This window comes from Poecilia reticulata, linkage group LG15 (genome assembly GCF_000633615.1).
Source record: "Poecilia reticulata strain Guanapo linkage group LG15, Guppy_female_1.0+MT, whole genome shotgun sequence".
NCBI lineage: Eukaryota > Metazoa > Chordata > Actinopteri > Cyprinodontiformes > Poeciliidae > Poecilia > Poecilia reticulata.
Genome location: NC_024345.1, coordinates 26,610,758 through 26,625,935, shown reverse-complemented (window position 1 = coordinate 26,625,935; position 15,178 = coordinate 26,610,758). Strand labels below are relative to the sequence as shown.

General features: G+C 38.9%; 1 protein-coding gene across 22 annotated transcripts in view; it reads right to left on the bottom strand.

Annotated features, from left to right (window-relative positions):
• Positions 1–15,178, bottom strand: part of ablim1a (actin binding LIM protein 1a) — a 59,060-nt gene that overhangs the window by 9,437 nt on the left and 34,445 nt on the right. For 9 of the 22 annotated variants that reach the window (XR_001777349.1, XM_008430312.2, XM_008430305.2 and 6 more), the window contains exons 3-17: positions 14,311–14,494; positions 12,951–13,060; positions 9,819–9,945; positions 9,623–9,716; positions 8,140–8,227; positions 7,278–7,342; positions 6,914–6,958; positions 4,956–5,033; positions 4,686–4,844; positions 4,522–4,566; positions 4,320–4,355; positions 4,105–4,234; positions 2,662–2,781; positions 1,600–1,704; positions 1,226–1,273 (exon numbers count right to left, since the gene is read on the bottom strand). Coding sequence is in view for 21 of the 22 variants with exons in the window: in XM_008430312.2 (XP_008428534.1) it covers positions 1,226–1,273; positions 1,600–1,704; positions 2,662–2,781; positions 4,105–4,234; positions 4,320–4,355; positions 4,522–4,566; positions 4,686–4,844; positions 4,956–5,033; positions 6,914–6,958; positions 7,278–7,342; positions 8,140–8,227; positions 9,623–9,716; positions 9,819–9,945; positions 12,951–13,060; positions 14,311–14,494 (1,434 nt within the window). In the remaining variant the exon portion in view is untranslated. The remainder of the gene's footprint in view (positions 1–1,225; positions 1,274–1,599; positions 1,705–2,661; positions 2,782–4,104; positions 4,235–4,319; positions 4,356–4,521; positions 4,567–4,685; positions 4,845–4,955; positions 5,034–6,913; positions 6,959–7,277; positions 7,343–8,139; positions 8,228–9,622; positions 9,717–9,818; positions 9,946–12,950; positions 13,061–14,310; positions 14,495–15,178) is intronic. The other 13 variants (XM_017308955.1, XM_008430301.2, XM_008430308.2 and 10 more) reach the window with 6 other exon arrangements.

The following is a 15,178-nucleotide window of genomic DNA, read 5'->3' as shown; positions in this document are numbered from 1 at the left end:
GGAACTGAACTATCAGTGTCTGGGTCACAGTCTCAGCCACAAGGAAATATCTTAGTGCCACAATCATTCAGTACCGGGTTGTGTGTTCACAGGGCAAAAATGACTTTCCCTAGCAAGTCACTGCGTGTCATGCAGAGCAATAAAACAAGCCGGAGCAGCTAATCCAATTCACTGAGATGAAAACTTAATGTCTATTCAAGAGAGCAAACTCTGAAACCCAATAACATCCAAAATAGAGCCGCGACATCTCTGTTCAGAGGTAAAAGCTTAGTGACTAAGGTGTTAGAGACACATCTATTTTTTACTATCAATAAAAATATATTTCCTCCACTTTAAACTTGAAAACTAATAGATTTAAACAGAGTTGAGCTTGCTGCAGGCAGGGGAATACAACAAGAAGAATGCTGCTTCAACCTAAAGCATCAAACAGGTAAAAGTAAACTAAAATAACAGCTCAAATCTCATCTTCAGTTCATGTGGGAAAATATTCTGACAGCTGATGTGCTTAACCACACTTAACATGACATTGGTCAATTCTGGGTCAAACATTTCAAGCTTCTTTTGATTTTTTTTGTCAATTAAAAGAAGGAAAATATGTGAACTGGATCCATTTTGGGGGGAATTTAACCTCATTTAAATACAATTTATATTGGCAAAGAAAACAGGACATATAAGAATAAGCTAGCAAGCTCAGATTGTGAATCCTACCCAATGAGATCCAATAAATTAATATATTAAAGCCCATATAATATTATAACTTAGCTTGCACAATGCCGCTTTATGAAGAATTAACATTATCGCCTACTAATGCAACCCAGCAAGAGTTTTGCACGTCGTCTTATCCGAGCCACAATTACACCGTTTTCAGAACTTGTTGAGATGGACACAGTGCAGTGTAGAAACAAACTACAGACAGAAAAGGATTAGAGACAGACTTCAAACATCACACTGACACTGAAGGTGACTATGATTAGATGAACACACTGAGTCAACTGGGTTCAGCTGAGATTTTTTTCTTCAACATCCCAAATTTATTTTTTTGTTTGTTTGTTTTATATTTAATACCTGAAATTGTTTGCATTTTTATTTACTCCTTAGCGCTTAGATAGAACATATCCAGGAATGGGAATCACAACTATTAAAAACATTTCTGTTTTAATAATCACTCATTAAGGAAAATGTTCAATTTTCTACAAAACAAATCCTGAGTTAGGCAGAAAGTTACCTTGAAGTTTGTAGATGGGCGGTTTTCTGTAGATGTTGATCCCCTGATCTGAAAGCAAATAAATACAGAAAAAAGCTTCACTTAGAAAACTGCTTTTTGTATTTACTCAAATTATTTTTTGCCTGGTATTAAAATTGTTCGATAATCTGATACATTTAAGTGTGACAAAAAAGGAAAAAAACAAGACATCTGCATTGTACATCATGTTTATAAGCCAACTTGTTTTTATACATATTTTGTGTCTGTAGGTCTAAAAGCGGATCCTTTATGGTGTAGAGAGAGACAGAAAGAAACAAACCAATTGAGACAACAACATAACAGAAATAAAGAGAGTCAACAGGACGAGCAGTGACAGGGTGCGCTCCAGCTCCTACCTGGGACGTGGAAATGTTTAGGGGTCTGAGAGAGAGGCGGGGTGACCGGCCGGCTGTCGGGCCTGAGCGGCAGGGGGGAACTCCGGCCACTCGGTGGGTCGGGGCCTCCAGTGAGAAGAACCGAGAACAGAACATGAGCACGTTCACTAAAGTCTGAATTGCGCAACACACAGGGGCCAAAAGGACCAGGCGAGGGGATGCTGGATGAACGAGACGCATTCTGGAAAACCCAATTGATGGAGTTGAACAGATGCAGCTCAGACTAACAGATAAAATGCTCTGGAGATGGTAAGTAATGTAGGTTAATCACAGGAGCTTTTATTCCGGGAACTAATTCCTCACAGCAAGCAGCGGCTAACCTTCACAGTAGAGGGGAGAAATATTTGTGCCCTGTGGAATTTTCCACATTTTCTCATATTCAAGCCACAAACCGACTCGTGTTCTCTAATAAACCTCCGAGGCTTTTATAAGCCACTCTGTCTTCTGAGAGCAACTGGTTGCATTGCTTTTTCCCAGGGAGCAAAAAGGAAGCTGAATGCAATTGCATGCCACACTTTTCAGATTTTATATTGCAAAACGTTTGAAAAAACATGCATGTCATGTACCTCTGTGTTCTAATTAAACACATTGAACTTTGTGGTTGTAATGGGACAAAATCAGAAAATGTCCAGTATGAATGAATATTTTTGGAGGGCAATATGCCTAACCCCTTTATTGTGTTTTAGTTTTAGGTTAAATGGACCCATTGTGCAATCCAATAGCGGTGATGAGACGTTAGATATTGACTTTGTTTTGCAGATACCTGAAAAGTGCATGCAAAGTGACTAAAGACAAACAGTGAGTCTGTCAGCTATTTCAGTCAAATTGGTGCAAGTTTGTGAAAATGTAAGGGTTTGGCTGCAAGACTCTTCTTAAGACAAACTACAGGTGTGGTTCTGATGGGATATGGAGATGGATCCGGGTGACAGATGACACACTGATGAGGGGCGGCCATCTGACTGAATGGAAATGACGTGTTGCTTCAAAGCTGGGCGTCAGACACATGTGGCTTAGGCCCCTTACCTTGGCTATGGGGGAGGAAGTGGTGTCTGAAAGGGGAGGTGGGACGAGAGTCACTATTTCTGGAGCCCACACTGTTACTGCACAGGGAGGAACAGAGCTTCTGCATGCCTGTCAGAGCTTCTACAAGGAGGGAGGAAAGGTGTACGGCAGAAACCCCAGCGCCAGGCAGCAGAAGTGGACAATGTGAGGAGGAAGAGGTGGAGGAAGTAAAAGGGTGAGACGGCGGGGGGGCAAAGGAAAGGGGAGAAATACATGAGTCAAATGTGAAAAAGTAATAAAAGACACCCAAAGTGAAAGGTAAGAAGTAGGAAAAAAAAAAAAACAAGTGTAAAACTTAAAAGGTACTAGGCCATTTTGCCCCCTTACTAGTTTGTACCATCACTTCATGCTGTTGCCATTCCACTCTAACCAACCTTCCCATTCACGATCTGCCAATTATTTTACCATTGTACTGCAAAAACACAAAGTCTTACCAAGGATTTCTGGTCTAGTTTCTAGTGCAAATAACTTGGTGCACTTGAAATAAAATAAAACTAACTTACAAGAAACTTTCCAGCAAGTTATAGGAGCTTATTTTAAGTCAGTAGTTCCTTAATATTGAATTGAAAGAAAAGTACCAGATTATTAACTTAGTGCATTAGTGATTTTGCTAACTTAGAAAATATTTAGCACTTTTTTTTACCAGATTAATTCTAAAGCGCTAATTTACTTGGGTGTTTTGTAAAGTTTTAGTTGAATAAAGTTCAACATCTGTGATGAAGTTTTGGTTGTCGATTGCTGAATTTCTCAAGTAGTTACATGTTTATATTCATGCTCTTATTTTGAACTGGGTGAAAACTGTTTAGGCAGTAGTTCAGTTTTCTCTCCTCGTGTTTTCTTTCAATTTGTTTCCCAAAATCTTTATTTCAAATTTAGAAATTTAGAAATAGGACCAAAATAAAACACGGACAGTAGAGAGCAACATATAAATATGAATATAATACCCAAGGCATTACAATATATGTAAATTATAATGTCAAAATTAAATTGTTACTCAATCAACGGCAGATATAATGTAAACTGAAGTTAGCGATTTAGCATTAGCTTCCACTAAATATTGTGATTTAGCATTAACAGAACTAATGTCTACGATTAGTTCTTTAAGGTTAGCGAAACTAACTTTTAAGTTTGCTGTGCCCACATTTGTACGTTTATTTATATTAATTACTGGAAATTACCTTAAGTCATTGCTCCTGAATCTCCAAAGAGAGGTAACGACTATCTGATGGAGGTAACATATTGACCCTTAAGAGATATTCCACCAAACCAATTTTTCATCACAATGAGGAAAGTGAATAATTTTCTAGAAGATAAACGTCATACTAAGCCTGAAATCATTTGTTTTGAAAGAAAAAAAAAAAAACATGACCAAACCTCCACGTGCTAATCTCTTCGAGTACGTACCAGGTCGGTGAAAATGCTGCGGTGACCGTGATAGGGTGGGAGTGTAGCCATGGCGATTATATACCGGGGAACCTATGGAGCCTTGACTGGTGGATCTTTGGAGAATGCGGTCCCTCCTGTCGTAAAAACTCTGTCACACATGCACAGATTGGGAAATGTTTTATTGAGATCATTCACACTGCAATTCACAGAGCGAACGGAAACGACTGGCTCACCTCGGCCGATGGGGTTGGCGACATGTTTCTTGACGACTTGAAAAATAAACAGTTCTGATTCAGAACAGCTGTTTTTTTGTTTGTTTTTTTTTGTTTGTTTTTTTTTAATAACAAATATTAAATATAATTTACATTTCCTTTTTCGTTTAGTGAGTAATGGTTTCCTAACTTTCACAACAACGTTCATCAGGAGACGTCTTACCTTATCATCGGGCATCGGGGAACGTTCCCGTCTAGCAGAGTGGAGCTGAGAAAAACAAAACAATTGTCTCAAGGGGAAAAAAAATTTTTTTTACTCATCTTTACCAGGGTGCTGGTCATTTTGGTGCGCATTCAGCAGAAGAAGCATGCAGTTATTGTATTTACCTCTCCCACACATTCTCGTCTCTCGTCTTTCTCGTCCAGGGAGGTTGTGTACATGGGTTCATACGTGATAAGATCGGGGCGCTCGATGTCATAAATGGCTTTGACTTTTGGAATGGCAGCTAGGTCTCTGTAATCAAGGATCTCATTGTCTACTTTTGCCTATGGAGACAAATATGCAAACACACACAAGAATGAAGGGAGATTATTGAGATTTGAAACGCTATAGAAATATATTTAGACATGTTCAGCATGTCAGCGGGAGTTTCTCACATAGATGGTGTGACCCGGTGAGCCAGGTATGCTTGAACCAGGTCTGGAACAAATGCTCTCAGACGACGACCTCGTAGGCTATGAAATACAAAAACATGAGTAGATTTTTTTTTTTTTAACTATTTGTAAGTAAGTCACTCTTTTAGCACAATCCACACCCAGCTGCAATATGCAAATTGCAACTACATTTTAATTCATTTGAGTATCACTGAAAAGTTAACTTACTTCACCAAATGAATGAAAGTCAAACTCAAACACTATAGAGGTCCATCACATACAGGGTGACATATTTTAAGCCTTTATTTCTGATTATTTCAGTGATTATGGTTTACAGCTAATGAAAAACTAAAATTTCGTTTCTCAGAAAATGCAAACATTACTTAAGAACAATGAAACCAGCAGCACAGAAATGCTACGATACAGAAATCACGAAGAAGACAAACTTTACAGTTCTACAACAGACATTCACTGACACCCTCACATGAAAAACAAGCCACAAAAAGTCTTTGCAAAAGAAGTTCACTGTTCACAGAGAGCTGTGTCCAAGCATACTAACAGGAAAGCTTAGTGGAAGGAAAAAATGTGGTAGAAAAAAGTGCAAAAGCAACAGAGATGTTTGCAGCTTAATGTTTATGTGGTACCTGAGGCTCCTTTTGCATGAATTACTGAATCAATGTGGCGTGGCATGGATGAAATCAGCTATGCTGAGGCGTTAAGAAAGCCCAGGTGGCCTTGATAGCCTTCAGTTCACCTCCATTGTTGGTTTTGGTGTCCACTAATCAAAGTCCAGTTATTTTTCTCCTTAGCCCAGGTGAGACACTTCTGACATTGTCTCTGATTCAGAAGTGGTTTAAGATAAGGAATGAGGCAGTAGTAGTAAATGTATTTTATATGTGTGGTGGACCTTGTAAATCTCCCCTAAACTCTAGAATCACTTTATTTTGCAATCCCCTCTGTGCTTCAGTTGTTCCTGTTATTTGTTTAGCTTTCTTTAGTAGACCTTTTCCTTCCACTAAGCTTTTTGCAGTTTGTTAACAGCCATCTTCTTTAACACAGACCTTTTGTGGCGTGCCCTCTGAGGATGTAATTCCTTGACAACTCATAAGCTACCAGACTTTCTCATGACTTTGTCGGCCATAGCTTTACTATAACAATACATTTCTATACTGATGGTTTTGTTGATCTTATGTGGTATTCATTATTTTCTAAGGAACTGAATTTTAGGTGTCTTAATGGTGTTCTAATTTTTTGGGATGCACTTGTAAATTATTATCCAATCCCCCTGAACAGTTCACATGAGCTTAGTTGTTGTATGAACAATGAGGGGGAACCACCTTATATCTTGTAGCAAGGTTGCCCAAATCCAGTCCTGGGGAGCTGTAATTCTGCAACTTTCAAATGCATCTCTGCTCCAACCCATCTGAATCTAAAGAATGGTTTGTTTCAGCGTTTTGATTCAGTTGTGTTGCAGCAGGGATGTATTTAATAGTTTCAAGATAGTAGTTGGTCTTCTGCACTCTGGTAACCTAAGCTACTTAATACTAACATGTCATTTCATGATGAGTTAATTCATTTGCAAATTTTGCAAAGTGAATTAGTGCTTTAGCTCTGTGGTTTGATCATCTAAAGAGCCTCATGCTTGGAGATGAGGAAGCTGAATGGCGGCGGCAGCAGCAGGTCTGAATCCAATGAGTTTTGGGTAAATGGAGGTTTTGTAAAAAAAAAAAAAAAAAATTACTCAAAACTCAAAAATTTTCTCCTCCACCAAATGTGTGCCTCTTTGTCTCATCATGCAGTGTAGAAGTGAAGAAGGTTAGTTCTGCACTGAATGGCTGAGCCAGAGAGAGGGCACTGCAGGCTGTCTCCAGCAGGTGGCAGCATGTAGTGATCTGGGTCCTTAATGTATGTGGTGGAAATACAGGATGATGCCATCTGATAGCCAATACTGAATACAGTACCTGCCTTTCTGTTTGTTGGAGGAATAAGAGGGACGGAGGCAACAGCTGTGGAGGAAGGGAGAGGGGGGGGTTCACAGTGCCTCTTCTGCCCAACACCAGTTCACACACACACACACATCATCATCATCATCACATGTAAATATGAACAAACAAACACGCGCACACAGCCTCGACAGCGCGCAAGCAGGCAAATTATTTTAACCACAGATGGTTAAAATTTAACAAGTCCATCCAGGGAACAATAAGAGAGCATGTTGAGCTTGTTATACATTCTTAATCTCTATCTTTTCCTGAAAAATAATGTCAAGAGGGCTAAACAGAAAGGTAACAGGAAGTGGCATAGAAATAATTCCCAAATTCCTACCCGCTCTCTGTGTCTCTCCTCTGTTCTGGTGGTGTTCTTGCAGCCGGGATGCCACACTGTCGAGCCTGGGAAGCAAGACGAAAGGTGATTATGTAAGTCTAAACAAATGCTTTTGGTCCCATAATTCAAAGAATTAATATCAATCATCATTAAAAGCCAAATCTGTGCCAAGAAAAGAACCAGTCTTCATGAACTCTACAAATTCTGACAAGAATGTTGATCAAATTATTCCTCCTACAATAATTATGCGGGAAAATTGTTGATAGCTGCACATGTGTTTTATTTGACTAAAGATAAATGTATGCATAAGTTTCTCAAGATCTTGCTGGAATTTTAGTCCTTTGACCTTAGAAATGTTCTTCTGGTGATAGAAGGCCGACTTTGTAATTGCCTTTATTTGTCTCTGAAGTTTCAGGTGTTGGTTAGGTTTAAGGTAAGGGTCAGGTTTAGCCTATAGAAATTAATTTAAAATAAATTTAAATCAATGGAAAGTCTTTGTGGAGATAGAAAATATACCCGTATGGACTTGCAAATAACATAATTAATGTTTGACAAGTTTAGCTGCAAAGCAGAAAATGACATTAAGTAAAAAAAAAAAAAATTAAAACAATTATTAATTCTTAAATTACCAGTTTGTTGATATATGCTACTTAAGTTAATATAAGACAAATTAGGCATGTGGCGAATGAATCACATTATTTGTAGCTTAATCCTGATTGGAGAAACTGGAAAGGTAACAACTATCACATGAAACAACCTCTTATGTTTAGGCATGTTTATTATTTCCTATTTCAAACCCAGTATTAGTGGCTCACCTAAAATGTACCCAAGAGATCACAAAAGTGAATTTAGGTCCACTCACCTTGCAGATACATCTCTTCTCCCTCTGTGAACATCTGATTGCACCTGCTGCATCTCGCACAGCTGGGGTGGTAGTGCTTATCTCCTGCCTGAAAAACACAGAGCAAAAACTCAACAACAAAAAATAAAATAAAAAAAGACTTGACATCACATGGAAATGAAGATCAATGAAGCCCGCAGCAAGCCAAGCTGAGATTTCCAGGCTACAAAACCAGGTGCTCCACCTGCTTCCTGTTACACTTCTTCCTCCTTCCAAGATCCAGGTTACTCTTAATGTATCGCACTGCCTTTAAAGAGGATGCTTAATATCACTCTGCATGCTGCACTCAAGCACAATGACCCACAAAACCGCCGACTTTGTTCAAAATGTGACCACCACGACATCCACCCACTCGACAGTCAACCTGCCTTTCAAAAACCCGCTTTGAACAAACCTACAAAACGCAACGCAATAAAAAGATATGATAGCTGGAGAGTCTAAATTTCCTTCCACTCAGATGTGGCACTTTGCATGCAAAGTGCTCCATTATAAAAGCTACTGCGAGTCTGACCACAGATGATAAATAGCCAAATGAAATACAGCCTGCAGGATAACAACTATGTGTAACATTTCAGCCTGCAAGAGGCCACTTAGTGATATGCATAGTATTTGCATTTTACTGCATAAAAAAGTTCAGTTGTCTGTGACATTAATGTCCAGTTTATGGCCTGACTCAAATTTCCTTTCCAGCATAAAAAAATTAATGCTGTGAATAAAGAACTGCTTTTTCTTATATGATTGTGGTGGCTTCATAAAGTATAAAGTGCTCCTGTTTGCCTCCGATGGGTTACTATTGCTGCGCAGACAGATCATCAGTGCCTAAAACTGTTAACAATTTACACAAACACGGCTCACACCATATGAAGCTTAAGCCCAGAGTTTCATAAGAGCTGCACGACATACAGAATTAATAAATAATCACATCCTAAATGTCAGAGGACATTCGTTGGGTGGGTTTATATAATAATTATGCAATTTGTGGCAACGAAAACTTGTAGAGTGCATGCCACTGGAGTTAGAAAATCTGCAAAGAATTAATATTTTACATGCATAAAGTCATGTAAAAGAGTCTGCTTGGATGGATGCTGAAGAGATTACACATCAGGGATTACAAACTACATTTCACAATTCTGCTCTGTGCAACATTTTATACTGGAAGCAGAGCAGCTTAATATATGCAAATTCTCCATTTATTTCAGTGCAAAACATTTAAATATGCATATTCCAAACAATATTGTGTACGTTCAAGAATATTCCTGTAGCAGTTTTACGTAAAAACATTGTGCCTTTGTATTCTTACCTTAGGCAGGCTCACATAAGAGTAAGATGAGGTTAATAATTTGTTCCCAGAAGCATAATAGATGGCTGCACAGAGAGTGCAAAGGGACACATCTTCCTTTTGTATGGAGCCTATCAGGCGTATGCAGGGTGTGCAGTTTCTTACCTCTAACACCTTCCCTGTGATGAACTGATGACACGCCTCACACTGAACTCCAAAATGGATCTGGTAGTCCTTCTCGCAGTAGGGGGCGCCATCCCTATAAAGAGGAGCGGGACAAATCCAATCCAGGATCCAGACATACTGTCACAATGCACGGCTGGATCTGAGCAGGAGGCGTGTTGAGAGAGCAGCTGCTTACTTGCTGATGTACTCCCCGGTCAGCACTTTGCCACAGGCCTTACACTTAAAGCAGCCCAGATGCCACTGTCTTTCCAGCGCCAGAAGAGCCTGACCGTTCTTGATGTCGCGGCCACATCCTGAGCAATCTAGGAAGTCAGAAGGAGTAGAAAGTGCGGTTAGGTACAATACGAAATGTTCACTCCTGTCAATAAGGCCAATAAAAAAAGTGAAACCCATTTATTATGTAGGCTATTTTTCAAATTTTATACATTTATGTATGTCGAGTGTTTAATCAACTCCAAAGTCAATGTGGCCATCTGCTTCAAAACGTTCCCTTTTACTGACAATGTGCATGGAAATGTTGATATCATTCTCCAGTGGGACTTGGCACCTGCACATGATGCCAAACGTACCAAAATGTGCTTTAATGAAGATGGTACCACTGTGTGTTTTAGGCTAGGAAATTGGCTTAATTTCTGTGTTGCTGAATTTTGGTTTGTATTATCAAAATTAGCACTTAAAATATATAATTCTGTGTGAGATACGTCTGTATATCCTGTAAGTTTTACAAATTATTTCAATTACTGAAATAAATAAAAAATTTTGACTACATTCTAACTTAGTGAGCAATATGTTGGTTAAATTATAAAATAAATTGACATTGCCAGAAACAAAAGTTTGGATTCAAGTAAAAACACGCCTCCACGAGCTGAAAAACTGATCAAGCGTGTCAATTCTGACCCGAGACATTAGATGGTGATAGAGTGCAATCAGCAGCGGTCTGACAGCTGCCCCTTCTTATCAACACGCAGGACTGAAAGCTTCATCCATATCCAAGTAGGATCTTGAGGCAGTGCAAGTGCAAAATGTTGGTCGCCATCTCCTCTTTAATAAATAGAACAACTCAGAGCCAACTGTAAGCACAGAGGAGGATAACTTTGCAAGGCATAACAAGGCTATGATGATGACGCGAGTAGAATCAGCATGCCTTATTTATAGGTGACCTTGTCTAAAAGCTCTTCAAACGCAAGCAGAGAGACCAGCAGGGGTGGGAGAGGCGAGCAGGAGGGAGAGGATGAGGAGCTGGAAGAGGAGGGGTATTTCAGGGCAACGCGTTCCCCGCTCCAGAGGGAAGGAAATGCATGGATATGAATTATTTAGCAATGCCTGTCTTTGTGTTATACACAAAGCAGAGCTGTGCAGAGAGAGAGCTGGAGGATCCCCTTCAAAAGGTGGACCTCTTTCATTCCTCTCATTCCTTTGGCTTTACTGGAGACCTTCTGGGATATTATGTGGATTGGAAAAGATTCCTTTACATCTGTTTGACATTTAGCTTTAGTTGGTCTTTTATTGCCTGAATAAACAGCTTATTGCTGCAGATTGTTGCTAATATTACACCATTCTAAACTTTCAAGAAAGTTGTATACAGAGACTTTACAAAGTATTCACCCCATTGTATGTTTCACCCTTTTTATTTCTTTAACAAATAGACAGAAATATGTGGGGGGGGGGGGGTTATTGTAGTAAGCATGAATAAAAAGGGAACATTATGACTTCATCAGATGGGTTTTAATTTTTATTCCTATGATAATGAACACAGCGAACAACCAATAGCAATTATTCTAAAACAATCTAGACATCTAAGTAGAGATTACGAGTAATTTAATCACATTTGTGTGGACAAAATCCTCAACTTCCTAAAACGTCTTTTTAATTTGTGAATGAATGCGGGTTAATCCCTCTTAATTGCATGAAGTCCTGCGGTTAATTGTGATTGAAAATTGTAATCATTTCACGCTCCCTTGTATTTGTATTGCCTCTCAAAAATATTGATGCCCTTTAAACTGTTCCACATTTTGTAATTCCCTCTCTGTTAGATAATTACTATATGTCATCTTACAGCTGGCAACAACGTATTGAACCCTTTGGAAGCTTTGACCAAAAAAAAAAACACAGCCTGATTGTGGAGAGAATGTTAGTCTGTCTAAGAAGGGTGAAATGACTGGCATCCATCAGAGAAAACATCCAAAGAGATTGCAATACAGACCAAAATTGGGTTGAGAACTATTCAATGCATTATCAAAAATGGAAGGAAAGGGTGCTGTGGTGGCGTAGGGGCAAAGCACAATCCATGTATTGAGGCCTTAGTCCTCATGTGGGTGGTCACAGGTTCGATTCCCGGCCTGGTGACATTTGCCGCATGTCTTCCCCATCTCTCATAACCCTCTTTCCTGTCCTTCAAATAAAGGCCACTAGAGCCAACAAAACCTTAAAAAAAATTAAAATGGAAGGAAAGTGGGGAGCCATCGTCTTTGAGGAAGAAATTTGGTCAGAAAGAAATCCTGATTCATCGTGATTAATAGAAATCCTCTTTGCAGTTTACCATGGACACCATAAACATGTGGAAGTAGGTGCTCTAGTCAGATGAGTCCATAATTTAACTGTTTGACCTTTGCATAAAACATTATGTCTGGCAGAATACTAAAACTACGCCTCACTACTGCGACAAATGGTGGTGGCTCCATCATGCTTTGTGATGCTTTTTTTCTGCAGGAAGCCAGATTTCCAGAAAGCCAGGAAAAGAATAGACACTAGACTAGAGTGAAGGTTCACCATCCAGAAAAATAACACCTCTACATCTGCAGTTAACTATACGATTAATACTTCAGATGAAGGCGTCTAAAATATCCAAATGCCTTACCATTTGTTGTGTTTTATGTTTCTTTGTTTAGTTTTTTACCAAAGTCTTTAAAAATGGTTGCCAAAATTGGGAAAACTCATGTCCTTTTTCTTTAACTTCACAAAGACCCACCAACACCTATCAAAATTTGTGGGAATATTTTTGAAAAACAGTGCCTGAAAGGATTTATCTGTAGAATATTTTCAAATTCTCCGACACATTCTCTGGAAACGAGTAAAATCACATGTGTTTAAACAAAATTTCAGTTAACATTTACATGATTTTGACATGTAAATAATTCGTAAATTGCCTGAAAAGCAGTTAAAAAGACTGTTAAACAGCTACATTAGAAGTCATGGAGCAACACACTAGTTACTCCACACTTTCCAGCCTCGAGTGAAACCAAATATGAGCTTTTGCCAAGCTAATTTCCTTCCTGTATTTTTATAAAACAAAACAATAGCTACTTACTGCTAGAACCCAGGATGTCCTTCGGTCCAGGAGACATGGGCTCAATGCAGTACTGACACAGGCAGTCCTTCCCGTTGAAGGTCACCCTGTCTCCGGCCGGGAACGGTCGTCTATCAGACATGAAGTCAAAGAAACAACATGATGTTGTTGCCCCGAGGCAAGTGTTACAGCTTATTAGTTATGGGTTGCAGGGCTGAAGATGACAGGACTCTCTGATGAAGATGTGTGTCAACACTGAGCGCCTGAGTAGGACATTCGGTCAGACAACATACAGAAACGACACATGGCATGCTGCTGCACGCTGTCGACTGGATTTCCCACCAGTCTCATCTTAGTTCATCACAACAAATCGCTCTGTGTATCATGGGCGTGGTCACCAGCCATCCTTGAAATCTGATTGGCCACCCTGCCTGGACACACCCACCACACCTGCCAATCAGTTTGTACTGTACATAGATTAAAAGTTTGCATTGACTAAAAGGTGCGCCTTATTTTATTTTATCCATTTACGTAGAAATTTATTGAACTTACTTGACTTTATTTTTAGTCTGTAGATTGCAAAACCTGCTTGTGGTTATTTATATTATTTATATGACATTATTCCTCTGTTTAATTTTTTCTATAGATTAATATAATAATACTTATTGTGTTGATAATCTTTCTATGTAATATTATTTATTTGAAGTAAAGTACATTTAAAATATAAACAAATAAATACTGTGCATAGATTTTGTCTACACTTTCAGTAGATGACAGAAATGCTTTTTTGTTGATTTTTTTTAAACATACATATTACATTACATATTAATTAACATTTACAAGAAAATCCAGGAGATAATAGTCAAGTGGCTTATTTCCGTTCCTAATCCCTTTAGCAGGTTGATGTACATGACGTTTATTAAGAAAAATAAAAAGCAGCCTCCATACTGCAAAAAAAAAAACTCTTCATAAAGGGGAAAAGGAGGTAGTTAAACAGGTGATTTGCAATTTGTAATCAATAATGGTTCAGTAATTTTGACTTTAAGTTGATTAAGTTGAATAGAGCAAGCACAACGGCATTAAAAAAAGAGTTGTATACTCTTCTGTAGGCTAATCATGTGACAAGAAAATAAGCCTGCTAAACAGATTCATGTGGTTTTGTTTGGGTAAATAAATGATTATGTTATTCACGTTTTGTTCCACTGTTCATTGTAAGACTGCAGTGCATTTAGATGAAATTACAATTTTAGCGTGCCACCCTGGTCTGGCCCCTGCTGTGCATGATGTGATTCTCACTGAATTGGAATCTATATGAAATGTTTCTGAAATCCACGTTACGTTTGCAGAGATATTCAAGTCATGGCTTCAGCAGACGCCTTACTTGCAGATGGTGCAGACGAAGCAGGAAGGATGGTAGGTCTTGCCCAGGGCGGTGACGACTTCTCCCTCGACAAAGTCCCCGCACCCGTTGCAGCGGGTGCCGTGCATGCGCTGGTAGTCGAGCATGCACAGATATTCCCCATTCTTCATGAAGAAGCCCCCCTGGGCGAGGTCACAGCCGCACACTATACATGACACATACATTTGTTCTCATTTAGTCCTTTGCCAATATCTCTCATTAAAGCCACCCAACCCCGCCACGCACCGGTGGCTTTGTTGAGAGGCTCACCCAGTGTGTGAAATAGCTGCTGACTAAAAGGTCACAGGAAAATACATTTAACTGCTTTCTGTATTGCAGTGGGAAGCAAAACATAAAAGTGTTCAATCATCTTTGATTATAATCGCACAACTAAAACAAAATGAAGTAATAATTTAGCTCAGGAAAGCCACGTTGATTTGTTTTGCTGATAAACGGTTTTGAATAATGTGCCAAATCTTCAGGCTCCAACAAGTTTCCGTCAATTCAAATATAACCTTGTAGTCTGCACAAACATAAAAGACTGAAATAACTAGAGATGCTACGTGAAGGATTACGAAATGTGAGAAATGTGATGTGATGTTGAATTCAGCTCCAAGTTTGTAAAAACAAGTAACTTATCTGCCCTGTTCTAATCATTTAATGAAGGAAAATGTTGAATTCAAGTAATTAAATAAAATTTCAAAATAGTTTATTGTAAGCATTTTAAAATTTACAAGTGTAGCCCAGTTATACCCCTCTAAAGTAGGTACGGGCCCCTGAGTTCGTTAAACCCAGTAACTTATGAATAATAACTTAATACACTCTCGTGTTTAAAACCTATGTTGAGTTT